Source organism: Cryptomeria japonica, chromosome 6, assembly GCF_030272615.1.
Source record: "Cryptomeria japonica chromosome 6, Sugi_1.0, whole genome shotgun sequence".
Lineage (NCBI taxonomy): Eukaryota > Viridiplantae > Streptophyta > Pinopsida > Cupressales > Cupressaceae > Cryptomeria > Cryptomeria japonica.
Genome location: NC_081410.1, coordinates 669,907,705 through 669,923,355, shown reverse-complemented (window position 1 = coordinate 669,923,355; position 15,651 = coordinate 669,907,705). Strand labels below are relative to the sequence as shown.

The 15,651-nt window shown below is 36.3% G+C and overlaps 1 protein-coding gene across 2 annotated transcripts; it reads left to right on the top strand.

The window, feature by feature from the left end:
• The first annotated feature begins 247 nt into the window (after window positions 1-247).
• On the top strand, window positions 248-6,219 carry LOC131039069 (flagellar radial spoke protein 5). Of its 2 annotated transcripts, none has more exons than XM_057971714.2 (9): window positions 248-664; window positions 3,357-3,441; window positions 3,789-3,905; window positions 4,321-4,385; window positions 4,618-4,706; window positions 4,927-5,006; window positions 5,285-5,396; window positions 5,585-5,704; window positions 5,890-6,219. In XM_057971714.2, exons 1-9 carry the CDS (start codon window positions 316-318, stop codon window positions 6,073-6,075), a joined length of 1,203 nt encoding a protein of 400 aa, XP_057827697.2. In that variant the 5' UTR covers window positions 248-315; the 3' UTR covers window positions 6,076-6,219. The 2 variants fall into 2 exon arrangements, with proteins under 2 accessions (XP_057827697.2, XP_057827698.2); XM_057971715.2 differs by having other exon boundaries at window positions 5,838-5,949.
• The last annotated feature ends 9,432 nt before the right edge of the window (window positions 6,220-15,651 follow it).

The following is a 15,651-nucleotide window of genomic DNA, read 5'->3' as shown; positions in this document are numbered from 1 at the left end:
TCATAAATCCATCTCTGTGGTGTCATTTAATAGTGGTTTAGCTGTTCTATCATGTGAGTAAACTGTTTAATGTAACGATTTGATTAAATTTAAATGTACATAAAGAAGTATCATTTAATTTCGAGTTTATCTCCAATAACTCATACTTGAAAATTAATTAAAAATTAAAAATTAAAAAATATCCGGAAAATCCTGTGAGTTGCCCACCACATGCTAGGTAACAAATATTGCTAAATTATCCAAGTGCAACAAGAAAAAAATAATATATCCTTGGAAGGCTTCCCAAGCAGAGGAAATTTGCGAGTTAATCAGGTCATGACAATGCAGGGAATTGCTTCCTCATCCTGGACCTCCACCTCTGCAAATGGCAGGGCGACTCTGCCACTCTTAGCGGGCTCGGCCATATCTAACAAGCACAAATTAAGCGGCCAGCAGCGTCGGTGGAAATCTCCAAATGCCCAGATGAATGTGGAGACAGTTTCTTCTCCCAAAGAGTGGACAGCAGTGGTTGAGCAGGGACGAGACAAATTAGAGATTTGCAGGGTTATAAATGGTATGTGGCAAACCAGCGGCGGATGGGGTAAAATTGAGAGAAACGGTGCGGTGGAAGCCATGCTTAAATATGCTGACAATGGGTTTACCACTTTTGACATGGCCGATCACTGTAAGTTTTATTATTCTTTTACACTTTTCATTGAAGAGTTTGTAAAGCCTTAGCTATCAAATTTACCCATTTAAAACATTTAAAACATCTAGGAGCTTTAACGACTTGACTTCATCCATACCTATTACTAGTATTTAGACAAGTCAAGTTGGAATACTGTCTTTAACAGAAATCTTAACAGGTTGCAATGCCATGGCATTTTTGGAATTATATTAATAAATCTTTGTGTTTGAAATGGCTGTATAGGCTTTGAATTACGGGTGGTTCCCCGACGTGATTATTTGAAATAAAAACAAATTATTTGGTAGTTTTTTTAATATTGTAGAGAAATATGTTAGGGTTTAAGGATAGAATTTGTTAGGTTATTTCTTTTATTGTTTTAGGCAAGTTAAAACTTTGAAGCAAGACTTAACCAAAATTTTTATGTGAAAATTGCGTGATTTTTAATGGTTTCAAATGATATTTTTAAAGTTTAAATTTGCATGATACCAGGCTGAATTTGCATGGTTCCTTATGGGTCAGGTGCTCTCATCCTTTTCTGTTATTGGGACATATTTTCTTATAATTCTAATGTAAACGCTATACATAGCATTCTCTCAGAGGAGATGAATGGTTATTTGCCTTTCTCTATCTTCATCTCTCTATTCTATCTTGATGATTCCTAATTTTCTCCATATGTACATATAATTACACAATGCTGCAGAAAGAAAATAACTGTTGTGCAAGATGAAATGATTGTGTTCCCATGGGCGACTCATTACCTTCTGTAGGTTATGGCTTAGCCATGTAAAGATGTAATGGTCAAAATTTGGCCCTTGAGCTATATGTGGGTTGCCGCCTAGTAATGACAGGAACAGAGATACTGTCAGTGCTAAGTTCTACTACTTTTGGACAGTTAAGCTGTACAGTTTAAGTTATAGGTGATTGGGACTATGGGGAACCTTCGATTTCTAGTGTATGAGATTTGATGCACTCTTGAGATAATGCAATCTATGGATGAGCTTTTCAAGTCCTCTTACACAACAAAAATTGTTGCTGTGGTATCTGGTCAAGCACAAAATCGGGGCTAATTTTGTAGAGTATTAACCTTGGCAGTACCGTGGACCATAGTAAGTGGTTTTGCATTATTACAGACTATAGAAGATGGTTAGTGTTACTACAGCCCTTGAGTTTGGGCTTAGCGTACCCCCAGCGATAAATCTCTCTTAATCAAACTCTGTTTCATAGAATGATTTTGTATTTTATAGTTTTAGTAGAGGCAGCTCCCTAAGGTCAATAATAACATGGACATAAGCTATTTAATAGTATTAAAAATTTGCATAAAAATGATAAAGGATAAAATTGACGGATTTCCTTTTAACCTTTTCAAGGTACTTAAAAGAAATTGTAGAAGATTGTAAAACATGTTCTTTTATGAAATTAATATTTAAATGTAATTGGAAGAATCTGCATAATTATTTAATTTGAGCTGTTCTTACCTTATTTAAGCAACAATAACATTATTAGAACAGTAACTTTAATGTTAATCATCACAGAATGCAGTGCCATGTCCTTTTAAATTTAAATCTCAACTAACTGCTTGTATGAGACTGCGGTAAATTATCGAGTTGCAAGGAATTAATTTTGATAAAGAAGTGTTTCATAATTGTATTAAATTTAATGGAAATTGTTGAGATCCAATGATAATTATCATAACTTCTATAATTTGATTATGAATCCATAAGCGCATAAGTAAATCTTAAACAAATCTTTTTGAAAAGTTATCTGAACAGAAAAACTAATGGGATGTTGTGTCATGCTTCCCTCTATCATCGATAAATTGTTTCTGCGAAATGACTTTGGATTTTTTCATTTTAAGTGGAGGTAATTACCAGAGGCAAGTAATTAGGCTCTTAGATATTTTATTGCTCTGAAGTTTGCATGGAAGTAAATCAAGGTTAAAGTATAAAATTCATGAAGTTCAACGTGTTTTTTAATGATATAAATTAATAAAAGTAACTGAGGTTTTTATTGGATACCAAAATATAATTCACAAGAAACTAACATACTTTAAAACACTTGAGATCCTAGTGGTGAGACTGTGATTCAATGCAAGCTAGGCAAGGCTCAACAGGAGACCCAACAAATTGAAAATCACAAAATATAGGAAGTTTTGATGAAACCTAAGTTTTGACAAAATATAGGAACTTTTGACCTATTGGGATATAAAGAATAGGGAAAATCGAAATATTTTCATTTTTCCATCATTTTAAGTTCCAAGCATCTTGATTCATACCTAAAACTTGATGAGTCAAAGTATACCGAGTCTCACCATGTCCGGGTTTCCAACTCCCCTGATCTGATCCTCCTGTTTGACTACCTGATTTTAATAACTATGTTAGTGTTAGTCAAATGGGATGAGCTGAAGTGGTAAAATCATTGGGGCTTTCATGATGGAGAGTACTCTTCAAATCTCCATGAGACATATTTCATGCTCATATATATATATATATATATATGTTAATTATTTACTTGGGGTAACTATCACATCCTATTCTGGCTCTGCAACACCCTGTCAGATGAGGCTAGGTGTCAGTCCTGCATGAATTTGACAGAAGATTTACCCCCTTTCATGGTATTCAATTTAAACAACGCCCCAAAGGGCAAATATACTAGTTATAGAATTAATTTTTTTATTTTTTGCATTGTGCAGACGGCCCAGCAGAGGACTTATATGGAATTTTCATCAATAAAGTTAGGAGAGAACGCCCACCTGAAATGTTGGAAAGTATTAAAGGGTATGCATCCGATCTTCCACCTTTTCTGGCAACTTGTAACATTTTTTTTTGTAAATGCCATACAGTTATCAATCACTGGTTGCAATAAATAATCAACAATGTATATTAGTTTGGAGCAAACTACCCAGTGGCGTGGGAAGTCTTGACTTCTTGAAACTGTGGTGCTGGTACCAATTTGCAGGAATACCTGTAGAAATCTCATCATAACTATCTAAAAGTTCTAAATCGAAATACATATATTTTTATGGACAAGTTAATTTTCTGTTCCTATAAAAAAGGTATCTTTAGTTTCCTCTATAATCAACTTCCATCGAAGCTGACGTATGTACTTATTTTTGATTAATCAGGCTCACAAAGTGGGTGCCACCTCCTGGTAAAATGACTGGAGCTTATGTTAGAGATAACATTGACATTTCTCGCAAGCGAATGGATGTTAAATCTCTGGACATGCTTCAATTTCATTGGTGAGCGCATTTGCCATTCATATGTCACTAATTTTATTTCTCCGTCTGCACTATAGGCTCAATCTCAAATTTATATTTTGTGAGGTAACAGGTTCATGATATTGACCATGATTTGATACTCACATCTTTTCTTGCTATCATATCTAAAGAAGGCAATCCAGAAACTGCAATAACATCAAGTTGTTACTGTGTATAGAAAAAGACTTTGAACTGCTTATCATATTTTTGAAGCATTTCCTTTCTTCCATACAATGTTAGGGAAGACATTTGAGCTTTTGCCTGTTTTAGAATATTTTTTCAACCTGTTAATTATATCATGCTATATAGCTTTGAAAAAGTGGAAGTTAGTGGAAAGGAAAAAAAAAGTATTTCTTTGACTGTTTCCGAAGGTTTTCATTTGCTGATTTGTGATCAGGTGGGATTATACTAACTCAGAATATCTGGATGCATTGAAATTCCTGACTGATCTAAGGGAAGAAGGTCTGTATGTTCTTTACATTTGAATTGCAATGGATCAAATATTATTGCCTCTACTTTTTTCAGGGATTTTGTAAATTTTCTGTCAGTTCAGACTATCTTGGTTTTCTTCATTATAATTTATTGCAAGACTCTTCATCTAAAAGTGATAAGACTTCTATAGTTCATTACACGACCTGCTGCGGCTAGAGAAAATGTTGCCATTGATTATGTTTTCATATCAAATCTCATGCAGGTAAAATCAAGACTTTAGCTTTAACCAATTTTGATACAAGGAGATTACAAATAATTTTGGAGAATGGTATTCCCATTGTCAGTAATCAAGTAAGTTCTACTCTAGGTAGATTACATTTGTTTCTAATCTAAACCTTGCATACTCTATTTTGCAAGGGTTTGCAACAGTTTTTCTTTTTCTCTGGTATATTGGCGGACTAGGCTTTGATTTTTCTTTTTAATTGTGCTCTTACAGTGCATATATGTTATTTAATATTTTTGGTTGGGCAAACTAGGTTTTGATATCATCATTATGTTGTAGTGTTAACAGGTACAACATTCTGTAGTGGATATGCGACCTCAAAAGAAGATGGCAGAGCTTTGCCAACTCTCGGGTGTGAAATTAATAACGTACTCTCTCTCTCTCTCTCTCTCTCTCTCTCTCTCTCACTCACACACACACACACACAGGTGTGAAATTAATAACGTACTCTCTCTCTCTCTCTCACTCTCTCTCTCACACACACACACACACACACAGTGCCTATGTGAAGCAATGTGTGTGCCAAAATAGGAAAAACAGCTGCATGTTTCTTGAGTATTTTGTCAACTGACTTAATCATTTGCTAATATTTTGTGCTATTCACTTATCTAGTATTACAGTTAATCCTTATTATTGTTAATACCAGCTACGGAACTGTAATGGGAGGGTTGTTATCAGAGAAATTTTTGGATGCTAACATATCAATCCCTTTTGCCGGCCCTCCACTGAACACTCCTTCCCTTCAAAAATATAAGCGAGTATGCATCTCTATACCTTGCCTCTACTGAAGCTCTTATTGAATGGTTTGATACTATTTGTACTCTTTAATGCAGTCTTTACACACAAAACTTTAAATTGCAAAGCTGCACTGGAGTACAGAAGATATATTGCAGTTGAATTTTGGATTTGCATAATATATATTTTTCTTGAAACATGGGATAAGCAGATGGTTGATGCCTGGGGTGGATGGAGTCTTTTTCAAGAGCTATTGCAGACACTTAAAAGTGTTGCATTGAAGCATGCTGTCTCTATTTCAGCTGTTGCTGTGCGGTACATACTTGATCAAGTAAGTTTTAGTTTACTCAACACAGACATTTAGATCCGTCCTGTTATCATGTACAGTCTCTTCAACTCATAAATGTTAAATTAAGATATTCAAAAGGAACATATTTTCTATGTGCACTGTTTGATGCAATCAGATCCTTTGGACCTGAAAGTTTTAACATGTTACGAGTGAATCCTATGCTGCAGCCATCAGTTGCAGGCTCCATGATAGGTGTCAGGCTTGGTTTAACTGAACACATCAGTGCTTTAAAGACTATATTTTCTCTTGCTTTGGATGAAGAAGACAGAGCCAAAATCTTGACAGTAACTCAGAAGGGAAAGGACCTGCTTAAAGTCATTGGAGATTGTGGAGATGAGTATAGGCGAGTATAATATATAAGTTTGACTGGAGAAAACGTTGCAGGTTTTAGGTTTCTATTGAATGCTTTCTTTCTAAAAAATGTACTAATAATAAACATTCTATAGTTGCAATTACTTTTTTCTCCAAAAGAATGAAAGCACTTAATTCCTCTGTTCCTTATTTTGCCCAATTTTACACTTGAATCTATTTGTTGTTTCCCATCTTGCTCATCTACTTCAGAAAATTTTGTTAGGGAAGATGTGTTATACACCTTGCATAATAATAATCTTGTGTTGCACCCTATGAAACTTTCAATAAAAGTCTTGTTTTTTTCTTCTTGTCAGGTTCATTGACAAGTTGTCATATATATAAAAGTCTAACATCAAGCTTTCATCTGTGTGTTGTCCATCATTCTTATTGTGCATTGACCACATGCTGTGCCATATGTGCAAGCAAAAGACGATGTAAGCCTGTTTGAGGGAAGATAACTTATCTGGGGCAGTGAAAAATAATAGAAGATGGAGAAAGGTAGGCAAAGTTTTATCGGAAGCAGAGAGATCATGATGATAAATCTATGTGGCAGCTAAGTGACAAGAGGAGCATGAATGCACGTCCGAGTCTCAAATTTGAACACCTTTGAGTGGCAGTAGTTGGCAGCATAGGTACCTTGGCAAATGACTGGTAAGTTAATGACATGAGTAACAAAATTAGTGCCTAACAAGCACTTGAGTGGCATGAATGACCGTTTTGAGCACCTTGATGTATTGAATCAAGTCTTTAGATGACAGAGGAGTCATAGCTATACCTAGGAGGACATGGCAGTCTTTTAGCAATGGTGATAAGCAAATTGAGCACCTATATGTCTGATAAGTGGTTGAAGGTAGCAAAAGGAGGCACTTAGATGTTTCAAGAGGCATGGATACTTGAAAATGATACCTAAGAGATTGACAAGAGGTAGACACACATGAAATAGGTGCTTGGATGAATTTGGTCATAGTTTATGTGATGAGAGTGGATGCAAAGTGTGCCTTGTGTGAGGTTTGTCAAGTGTTTATGGCATGTATGAGAGAATGGTATGCTTGGGGAAGAAATAAGTATTTCAAGTGACATATATGGCTTAAAAGAGCTCAAAATTTTGAGAAAAAAACTATTGTGAAATACACAATTGGATGGCCTGCCTAGTGTGGGTTAGTACATTTTAAGTGGCAGCATTAGCAAAAACAAATGCCTAATTGCTTTTTCCGTGGTAGAAATTAAGGAATGGTAAAGATACATGACACAATTACATGCAAGTGTGCTTGAAAGGAGAAATAAGGTAGCTTTAAGTGGTAGGAGGCATGAGGCACCCTTGATAGGTAACGATTTAGTTTAAGTGGAAAGCATTAGATTGGTGTGCAAGATTGCATTATGTGATGTTTTAACTGATAGTCATGTCTAAAACAGGTGTTGGAGGGCCCTTTGAGTGATAACCATGTTGGTAAAGCGCATTTACATTCTTCTAAGTGTCAATTGTGATTGTTAGGCATACCTAGAGCAGTAAGGGATATTTTTTGTTGCAAACATGTGGGGGAGGCACCTATGGGCATGGAAAGAATGTTTTCTTAATTTGTTGTAGCTGCCCTTGATGAGTTGGTTAACAACATTCAACTTTGAGAACAAAACCCTAGGCAATGGTTTTCCATTTTGCTAGTTGGAAAAGTTGTGTTTTGGTGAAACCATACACAAGGACTTAGGGTTCATTCTTTGATTTTTTTTGGTTTTCGCAGACTGGGTCTCAAATTTGAGTCACTACGTTCAACTGTTGATGTTATTAGATTTATGATGCTTAGGGTTTGAGGTTCTTCAAATAGTGGAGACTTTATTAAACTACTATTGAGGTTCTTCAATTAGTAGTTGCAATTTTCAAAGAAAGGTTGAGGGCTATTTTTAGGTTGATTGTAGTTAGTTTTATTTGTTTAAGATTATTTTATTTTAAAGTTAATTAGTTTGTGTTTTTTAGTGTTTGTGCTTTGAATCAACTTTTTTTGGCATTACATACATTATCCTAAAGCCTAAAATTGGGCAATTTGTTACGTTTGAATATGTGCTTTGAGCAAAAGACTTTCTTAATGTAGTTGTCACTATGCTTATGTTGTTGGAATCGTCGTTTAATATGTGTCTACATTTATTATGTTTATGATTTTATTGAGTAGCACGTGCACCAAAGGAGGTGCAATGGTTACACCAATAGTAAAATATACGTTAAGTAATATATTGGAGGGTACGAATTGACGAATGTGAGAATTGAATTTAATAGTGATAATAATTTATATTATTGTCATAATGAACTTAAATCAATAGTTGAGATCCACCTCATAAGCCCCTAGGATTCTTCAATTTACACTAGCTTTTTTTTGCTAGGTAAGAGGTTGAAGCTGAGCCGCTTTTGACTAGAGCTATGAACTAGTGAGACCACATTTTTGAGGGGCTTCATCCTTAGTTATGTTCGACATGAACACTCTTATATACCTTTGTGTTGTCCTATCTATTCTATTCCTCAAAGATGTGTGACCGGCCATTCAAACTCCTTATCACTCCATACTCCTTATATCTCCTTGTTTCTCCTTATCTCCCCACCTCTCCATTGTAGCACATCCTCTTTATCGCTTTGCTGTGCTGGACATAATTTTGGTCAGACAAACTTCGAGCATTATCGGGCATGGTCTTTCCTCCATGGGCTCTGTACTCCTCCATGGCTTGTCCTTGCTTTTGCCATTGCATCTATCGTTGACATCGTCCTTGCTTTTGTCATTGCATCTATCGTTGACAACCTTTGTCAATGTGGTCTGGGACCAAACAACCTACTTGCCATACATTGTGGGGGCTCGAGCAATCTCAAACTCAAGACCTCCCAAGTAGGAGGTTCACAACTAACCCTTGTGTTGTGGGGTCATCCCACTTTACACTAGCTTTTTTACAATGTAAGGAAACAATTAACTTATGAAATATATTATAGTGAATAGAGTTTATTTTGATCATTGACGTCTTCTTTGTTGTTGATGTTCACCTTTGAAGATGACCTTGTCATGATTTGGTATTGATTCCTACAAAATGAAAATTTGAGGGTGTTGTATAATGGAAATTGACTGAAGTGAACATAATTTAGATGGGGATTACTATCTCTTTTTTTTTTGTAGTTGGTGTTGCTTGTTGATATGTCTTCTTAGTAGTTAATGTTGATGTTGAATTTTTGAAGATGGCATTGTCATGAATTAGAGGTGATTTTTGCAAAACAAAATTTTGGGAGAGTAAGTTGACTGAAATAAATATACATAATTGACATTATATGGTGGAAATTGATTGAAGTAAATATTAATGTCAGTAGATTTCCATAATCCATTAGTCTAAATATGTGTATGCTTTTGGATTCGATTGTGTGAGTTTTTTTTTCGCATCAGAATGCAAAAAAAAACTCACAATCGAATCCAGAATTATACACATATTTGAAGTAAATATTTTTATTCTATGTTATTGATGCTCAAGAATTTGGTGCAGTTTGTACCATATTTTTTTAATTTAATATTTTGGGTATGGAAAGGAACTTTGAGAATTTCACACTTGATTGTATGTTTTTGGACAACTCTATTGGTCACAATTTCTTATGAACTTGGACATGATATATTTAAAGTTATTCAAACTCAGCCTAAATATAGAGCTTGGGGAGGCCAAGAAGCTTATAGCTAAGGTAATTGAAATGATTGGTGCTTTATAATAAAGTTTAAAATTCAAGAACCACAAATCCTTGATACCTAGTCAAATTCTAAGTTTGAGAAAGTTTAAAGGTTCACATGTAGAAAATTTCTATGTTCGAGAAAACTTGGAGTTCGATTATTAGAGGACTAAATATTTGATATCAAAGAACATAGGATCTGGGAATTTAGCTTCATTTATGTTTGAAGGAATACCTAAAAGATTGAAGAAATAGACCAAGTGTAAAAGAAGCTTCGGCTGAAAAGATATTCAAAAACTTCTTTTAGCATAATTTCTAATGCAACCTTTGACCAATATTATTCGTAAAATTTTCATCTATGATGATTTTATTTTGGATTCAAGCTAAAAAATGAGAGTAATAAATAAAACATATCCCAAAATAGAAATTAATAAATTACAACATGCTAATCCTAACCTAAATACAATAATAAATTTAAATTTTTTTAATGTTTAATCTTAAAAAAATTAAAGATTTAAATAGAATTCAAATAATTGAACCCTAAGTAAATTGTAACCCTCACGCAACTTTAATTCTAATTGATAGTGATGATTTTTGGATTCAATTGTGTAATTTGAAATCTATCACTATCAATAGCATGCATTGTGAAAATCTGATAAATTTGCCTAATTCTAATTGTCAACATAACATTAATTGTAATCTTTATCAAAGATCCTTAATCACATCTCTAATTGATCCCTAAATAAAATATTATTTTATTATTATATTAATATTAATATTTATTTATTAATTTTTTTGTATAGGTAAATAGCTGCAGGGGCAACACCCATTTATATTAAGATAATAGAGTTGTACATAGATATATGGACTGTAGGACTTGCAATAATGAAAGTCGCCTCCAAACTTGACACCTAATAGCCCTATAGGGAACAAAAAGGGCCACAAACATATATGTTGTAAATGAGCATGACCAAAACCTGCCAATAACTACCCAACAAAACTGACATTTACTTGACCCTATACATGTAGGAAACTGAAAAAACAGACACATAACTACGACCATAACCCGACCAAACTACGAGGCTAGTCTTGTTGAAGGAAACATCAAAATACAAAAAGAGACCTACACAAGTTCAAACGACACAAACATCGACATCATTTGGTTTTAGGGCTTTTGGGTCGCCAACCTCCTCCTCCTTAGAATCCTGCTCAATCTCGTTTGTTTCCTGGGCCATGACATCTCTTAGCACCATCAGACACTCCTTGCCACAATCTGCATGCACCTCAGAATCTGCCATTTCCTCTGGAAGATGGTAATCTTCCGAAAACCATTCCTCACCACGATCGAGACCCCACTCATTCTTAGGGGATTCATCACCATTTTCCAGAATACTAATGTCTTGCCATCCAGACAAACCCTTTGCCAGAACATATTGCTTCTTCCATGCTTTTCCAAACCCGGGGAGAATACCAGTAACATGTAGTAGAAAGGAAATGTTCCGGTCTTTAGCCTCCCATTCAACAACCAAACTCTGTTGATCAAGGGATTGAACCACCACAAACTTCTTCACCTCAGCCTCGACGCCTATCGACATATAATAATTTTGTGGAAGGGGGGTGCGCAAATTGTCATTGACATTATCCAAAACAACATCAATTTCCCCCCAAAAGTAGTGCTTGAAAACCATTTGTGTGATCTTTTTGACTCTCGACTTACTGACCCCCATATAAATCAACATGGCAACAAACATAGTCAGGATGTCCGAATTAACCTTGTAGCGGTGATAGGCTCTAAGGAATTCCTCACCCAACACCCTTTTAACTACATGCAAAATGAGAGGGTGCTTAGAAGCCATCACCGCAAGCAGACGCTTCTCTGCATGCACACAATCTCACAACCTTGCTACTTCAAGCTATCACTCAAAAACCAAATGAAGTGTGAAAACGAATAGTCGAGAAGCCTATAAATAAAGTTATTCATTGACAATTCATGAGTGCCAAAATTAGGCGAGCCGACTAATCTCCCACAAACATTAATTGCTTTTCGAGGCTTAAAGTTGCAATGAGAAATTAACTTAATATTCCAATTCAGTATAATCAAATAAAATCCACCTCACCAAGGATTACGAGATAATAATTATAGTTGTCCAAGTGGCATTTCACAAATACGGGGAGACTAATATCAGTAAAATTTATGATTAATTCCCATGCCAAAGTCCTCTGGGTGGCATAATGATGTGACCAACAGTGCAAATGAGTAATGCATTCTATGTCAGCGCCGCCACTTTTGCCAGGCTATTTGCCACTACATTGCCTTCTTTGTAAACATGGCTTATACAAAAATCCTCCAAACTGTGCAACAAGACTTTGATTGTGTAGAGCATTTGATTAAGAACCGAACTTAGGGTCTCATTCTTCCTGATCGCATTTACCACATTCAAAGAATCACCTTCCAGGTAGATTCTTTGAGCCCCACTTTCAATTCTAGTATGGGGCCCACATAATGCTGCACGAATTTCTGCCACATTGTTGGTAGCAATTCCAATATGCTCAGACACTTCTGCCAAAGAGTTTCCATGCTAATCTCTGATGACGCAACCAATGCCATTGGCACCATGATTTCCTAGAGATGCTCCGTCAAAATTAATGTTAACCCATCCAGGTTCAAGAGCACACCATTGGACAAAGGATATAGGATTAACCAAATTTTTGCTACAATCGTTGCCAGACAGGGCTGAAATTGAGAGATTAGAGAAGGTCAGTTTAATTTTATTGTCCTAACTAGTGTATGTATTTTGCTTAAGGGTTTTCGATTTGGCTACTTCATTGACAAGATTAATCAATTGGGTTTCAATCTTTTGACGGAGTCTATTTGTATCCATACTCTTGTCCTGAAAAATCCTTTGATTACGTTCCTTCCAAACCTCCCAGATAAGCAATGGAGGAAGAATCTGCCATAAATCACCACAAACAACACTAGATACTATGGCCACATTCTAAACCAATTGTCAATCCCAAAGGGAAAGGGGCAAATGAAATTCAACTTTCTCATGAAATGCCACCAACATTTGCTAGCATAATCACATTTTAGAAGCAAATGGTCCACTAATTCTGAATCATTCCCACAAAGAATACATTTGCTAGGACCCTAAACGCTAATTCTCATAAGCCAATCATTGGTTAGAATTTTCTTTTGCAACGCCATCCAAGCAAAAACACCCGCTTTCGGCAAGCAATGCCTATTCCAAAGCAAATTAGTCTGTCATTTCTACTTTGTTATGGGTGCCTCCTTAATTTAATAAACCAAACTGACTTTATATTTCCCATCCTTAGATCCACACCAACGGATAATATCCTCACCTCTTGATGGAATAATCATTCAACTACTCATGATATTACTCAATGTATGCTTTTGTTGCTGATCTACGTTTAGATTTTCTAGGGATCACCACACCCACTTATTTAGTCCGTTTTGGAGGACTATCTCACCATAGTCACTAACCTTTCTCCCCCATGGATTGGTTGTTGCATCCTTGATCTCATTCAGATTTCAGTGAGAGCTCAAAATCTTCCCTCCACCTTAGGAATCATTCCAAAAGGATGCATTCCGACCATTCCCTATTTCCCAGGTGACATGATTGCTAATGATATCCCTGCATTCCACCACATAGTTCCATATAGCTGAGCCTTTGGGTGGGTTGAGCGTTGTGAGGATCCTCTTAGGTTATGTAGAGTCAAGATACTTGTGTTTGAATATCCTGATCCACTTTTGGTCCCTTCCATTGCAAATGGCCCAAACCAATTTAGCACCCATGGCCAGATTCATGATTGACAATTGGCAAATGCCTGCACCCCTAGCATCCTTTGGTTGGCTAACATTCTTCCATGCTACTAAAGGAATTTTGTTTTGCTTCCCCACACCATTCCAAAGGAAGTTACGCATGATTTGAATAAGTTCCCCTTCTACTGCCAATGGGATTTTCAGGTAGACAATTGAAAAGACTGGAATAGCTGACAAGACCGATTTAATCTCCCTGTCGAAGAGAGCCACTTTCCTTTCCAACATTCTAGTTTGCCTCTGCATTTCTCCATCAGTTTGTCCCAATAGTTGGTCTTATTTATCCCTACGAATAAAGGTGTGTCCAAAAACCTACCAGGAAAGTTAGCAACTCTTAAGTTTAAGATTCTAGAGAGAACCCTCTATAGATTAGGTTGGGTGTTAAGGAAAAAAACTTCAGACTTGTGCCAGTTAATGCTTTGGCCTAAGGACTTGCAATAGTCATCAAAGCATGATTTAATGGTTATAGCCTCACTCCTACTTGAAACACCAAAAAGTATTGTGTCATCTGCAAATTGGAGGTGAGTGGTTTGCTTTACTCCATTTGCCACATTTACCCCATGCCATAGCCAATCCTAATAGAGTTTGCCAATGGATCTACCAAGGGCCTCTGCCATTATGATAAACAAGAAGGGGGAGATTGGGTCCCCTGCTGAATGCCTCTTGTAGAAGAAAAGAAATAGTGGGTAGCCTCATTGATTAAAACAGAGAATTTGGGAGTTGTTAGACAACTCATAATCCACTTGATCCAACAACCCCCAAAATCAAAATTTTCCAATACTTCAAACAGGAATTGCCTATCTACCAAGTCATAGGCTTTGAGAATGTCCAATTTTATTATCATACATGTATTCCTGGTTTTCCTTGCAGAGTGCAGTGTTTCATGGGCTGTTATGATTCCTTCCACAATAGATCTCCCTGGGGAAAATCCACTCCGCTCATCCGAGATGATATGCTTAAGGATCAATTTCAATCTGTTCGCAATGATCTTTGTAACAATCTTATAAACTGTGATGCATAGGGCTATTGGCCTAAAGTCTCCCATCTCTTGAGGATATCTCTTCTTAGGAATTAGGGCTAGGAAGGTGTGATTTATCGACCCTAGCATTGTCATCTTTCTTCTTGATTCTTCCACAGCAAGATAGAGATCCTTACCAACAATATCCCAATAGGCTTGGAAAAAAGCTGCAGGAAATCCGTCCGACCCAGGGGCCTTATCCAGGTTGAGTTGAAAAGTTGTTGGTGTCACAAAAGTTGCACCCTCTGATGATCAACCTTGTGAAACATGGAAACAACCTCCTAAGTGTGGGACTTGCAAGAGTGAGGTTGAGTCTCCGCAGAAGACTGGATTCCTTTCCAATCTAGATGCAGAGTGTTGGACCAACCCAACACTGGTAAATCCTAAACTACTGATTGACAGGGAAAAGGGAGAAAGAGGGGATGCAAGAAAGAAGGGAAATAAGGTTTGCACCTAGATTGAAATGATCTTCCTACCTATAACTGCACATAACATTAACAAAACCTATCTAGGGCATACACAAGATTCTATCTAAATCAATTATCTGAGAAAAGATGAAGGTTGGGGTTCTTATGAGATACAAAGGGAGATGACAATTAGCTCACAAATTGCATTCAAAGATGGATTCACCACAATCAGCTACAATGGAGAAAACTAAAAGAGATGCATTCATATAGAAAGGTGATAATTCACACAGACTTGAAAGAACTGAAACTAGGTAAAATAAACAAGCTTTATTGATGTAGAGAAAAGCAATTTTTTACAAGTGCAGAAGACAACATGAATTTTGCAAGGGAATGAAAGAACATCCTTTGGAAAGATACAAAAGTTGCCTTTATAGCTAAGGCATAACTCAAAATTGAGTCCTACCTGGAAACCCTAACCCTAGAAGGGCTAGGTTGCAAAATATCTACAAGAGGGAAGATAAGATCAGATGACTGATTTGATGGCGAGTTTAATCTCCTCTACAAGTGGTCCTTCATCTCTTGAAAGAGGGAAAAAACGGGGTGTAAGAGAAGACGTCTCTACAACAGATGCATCAT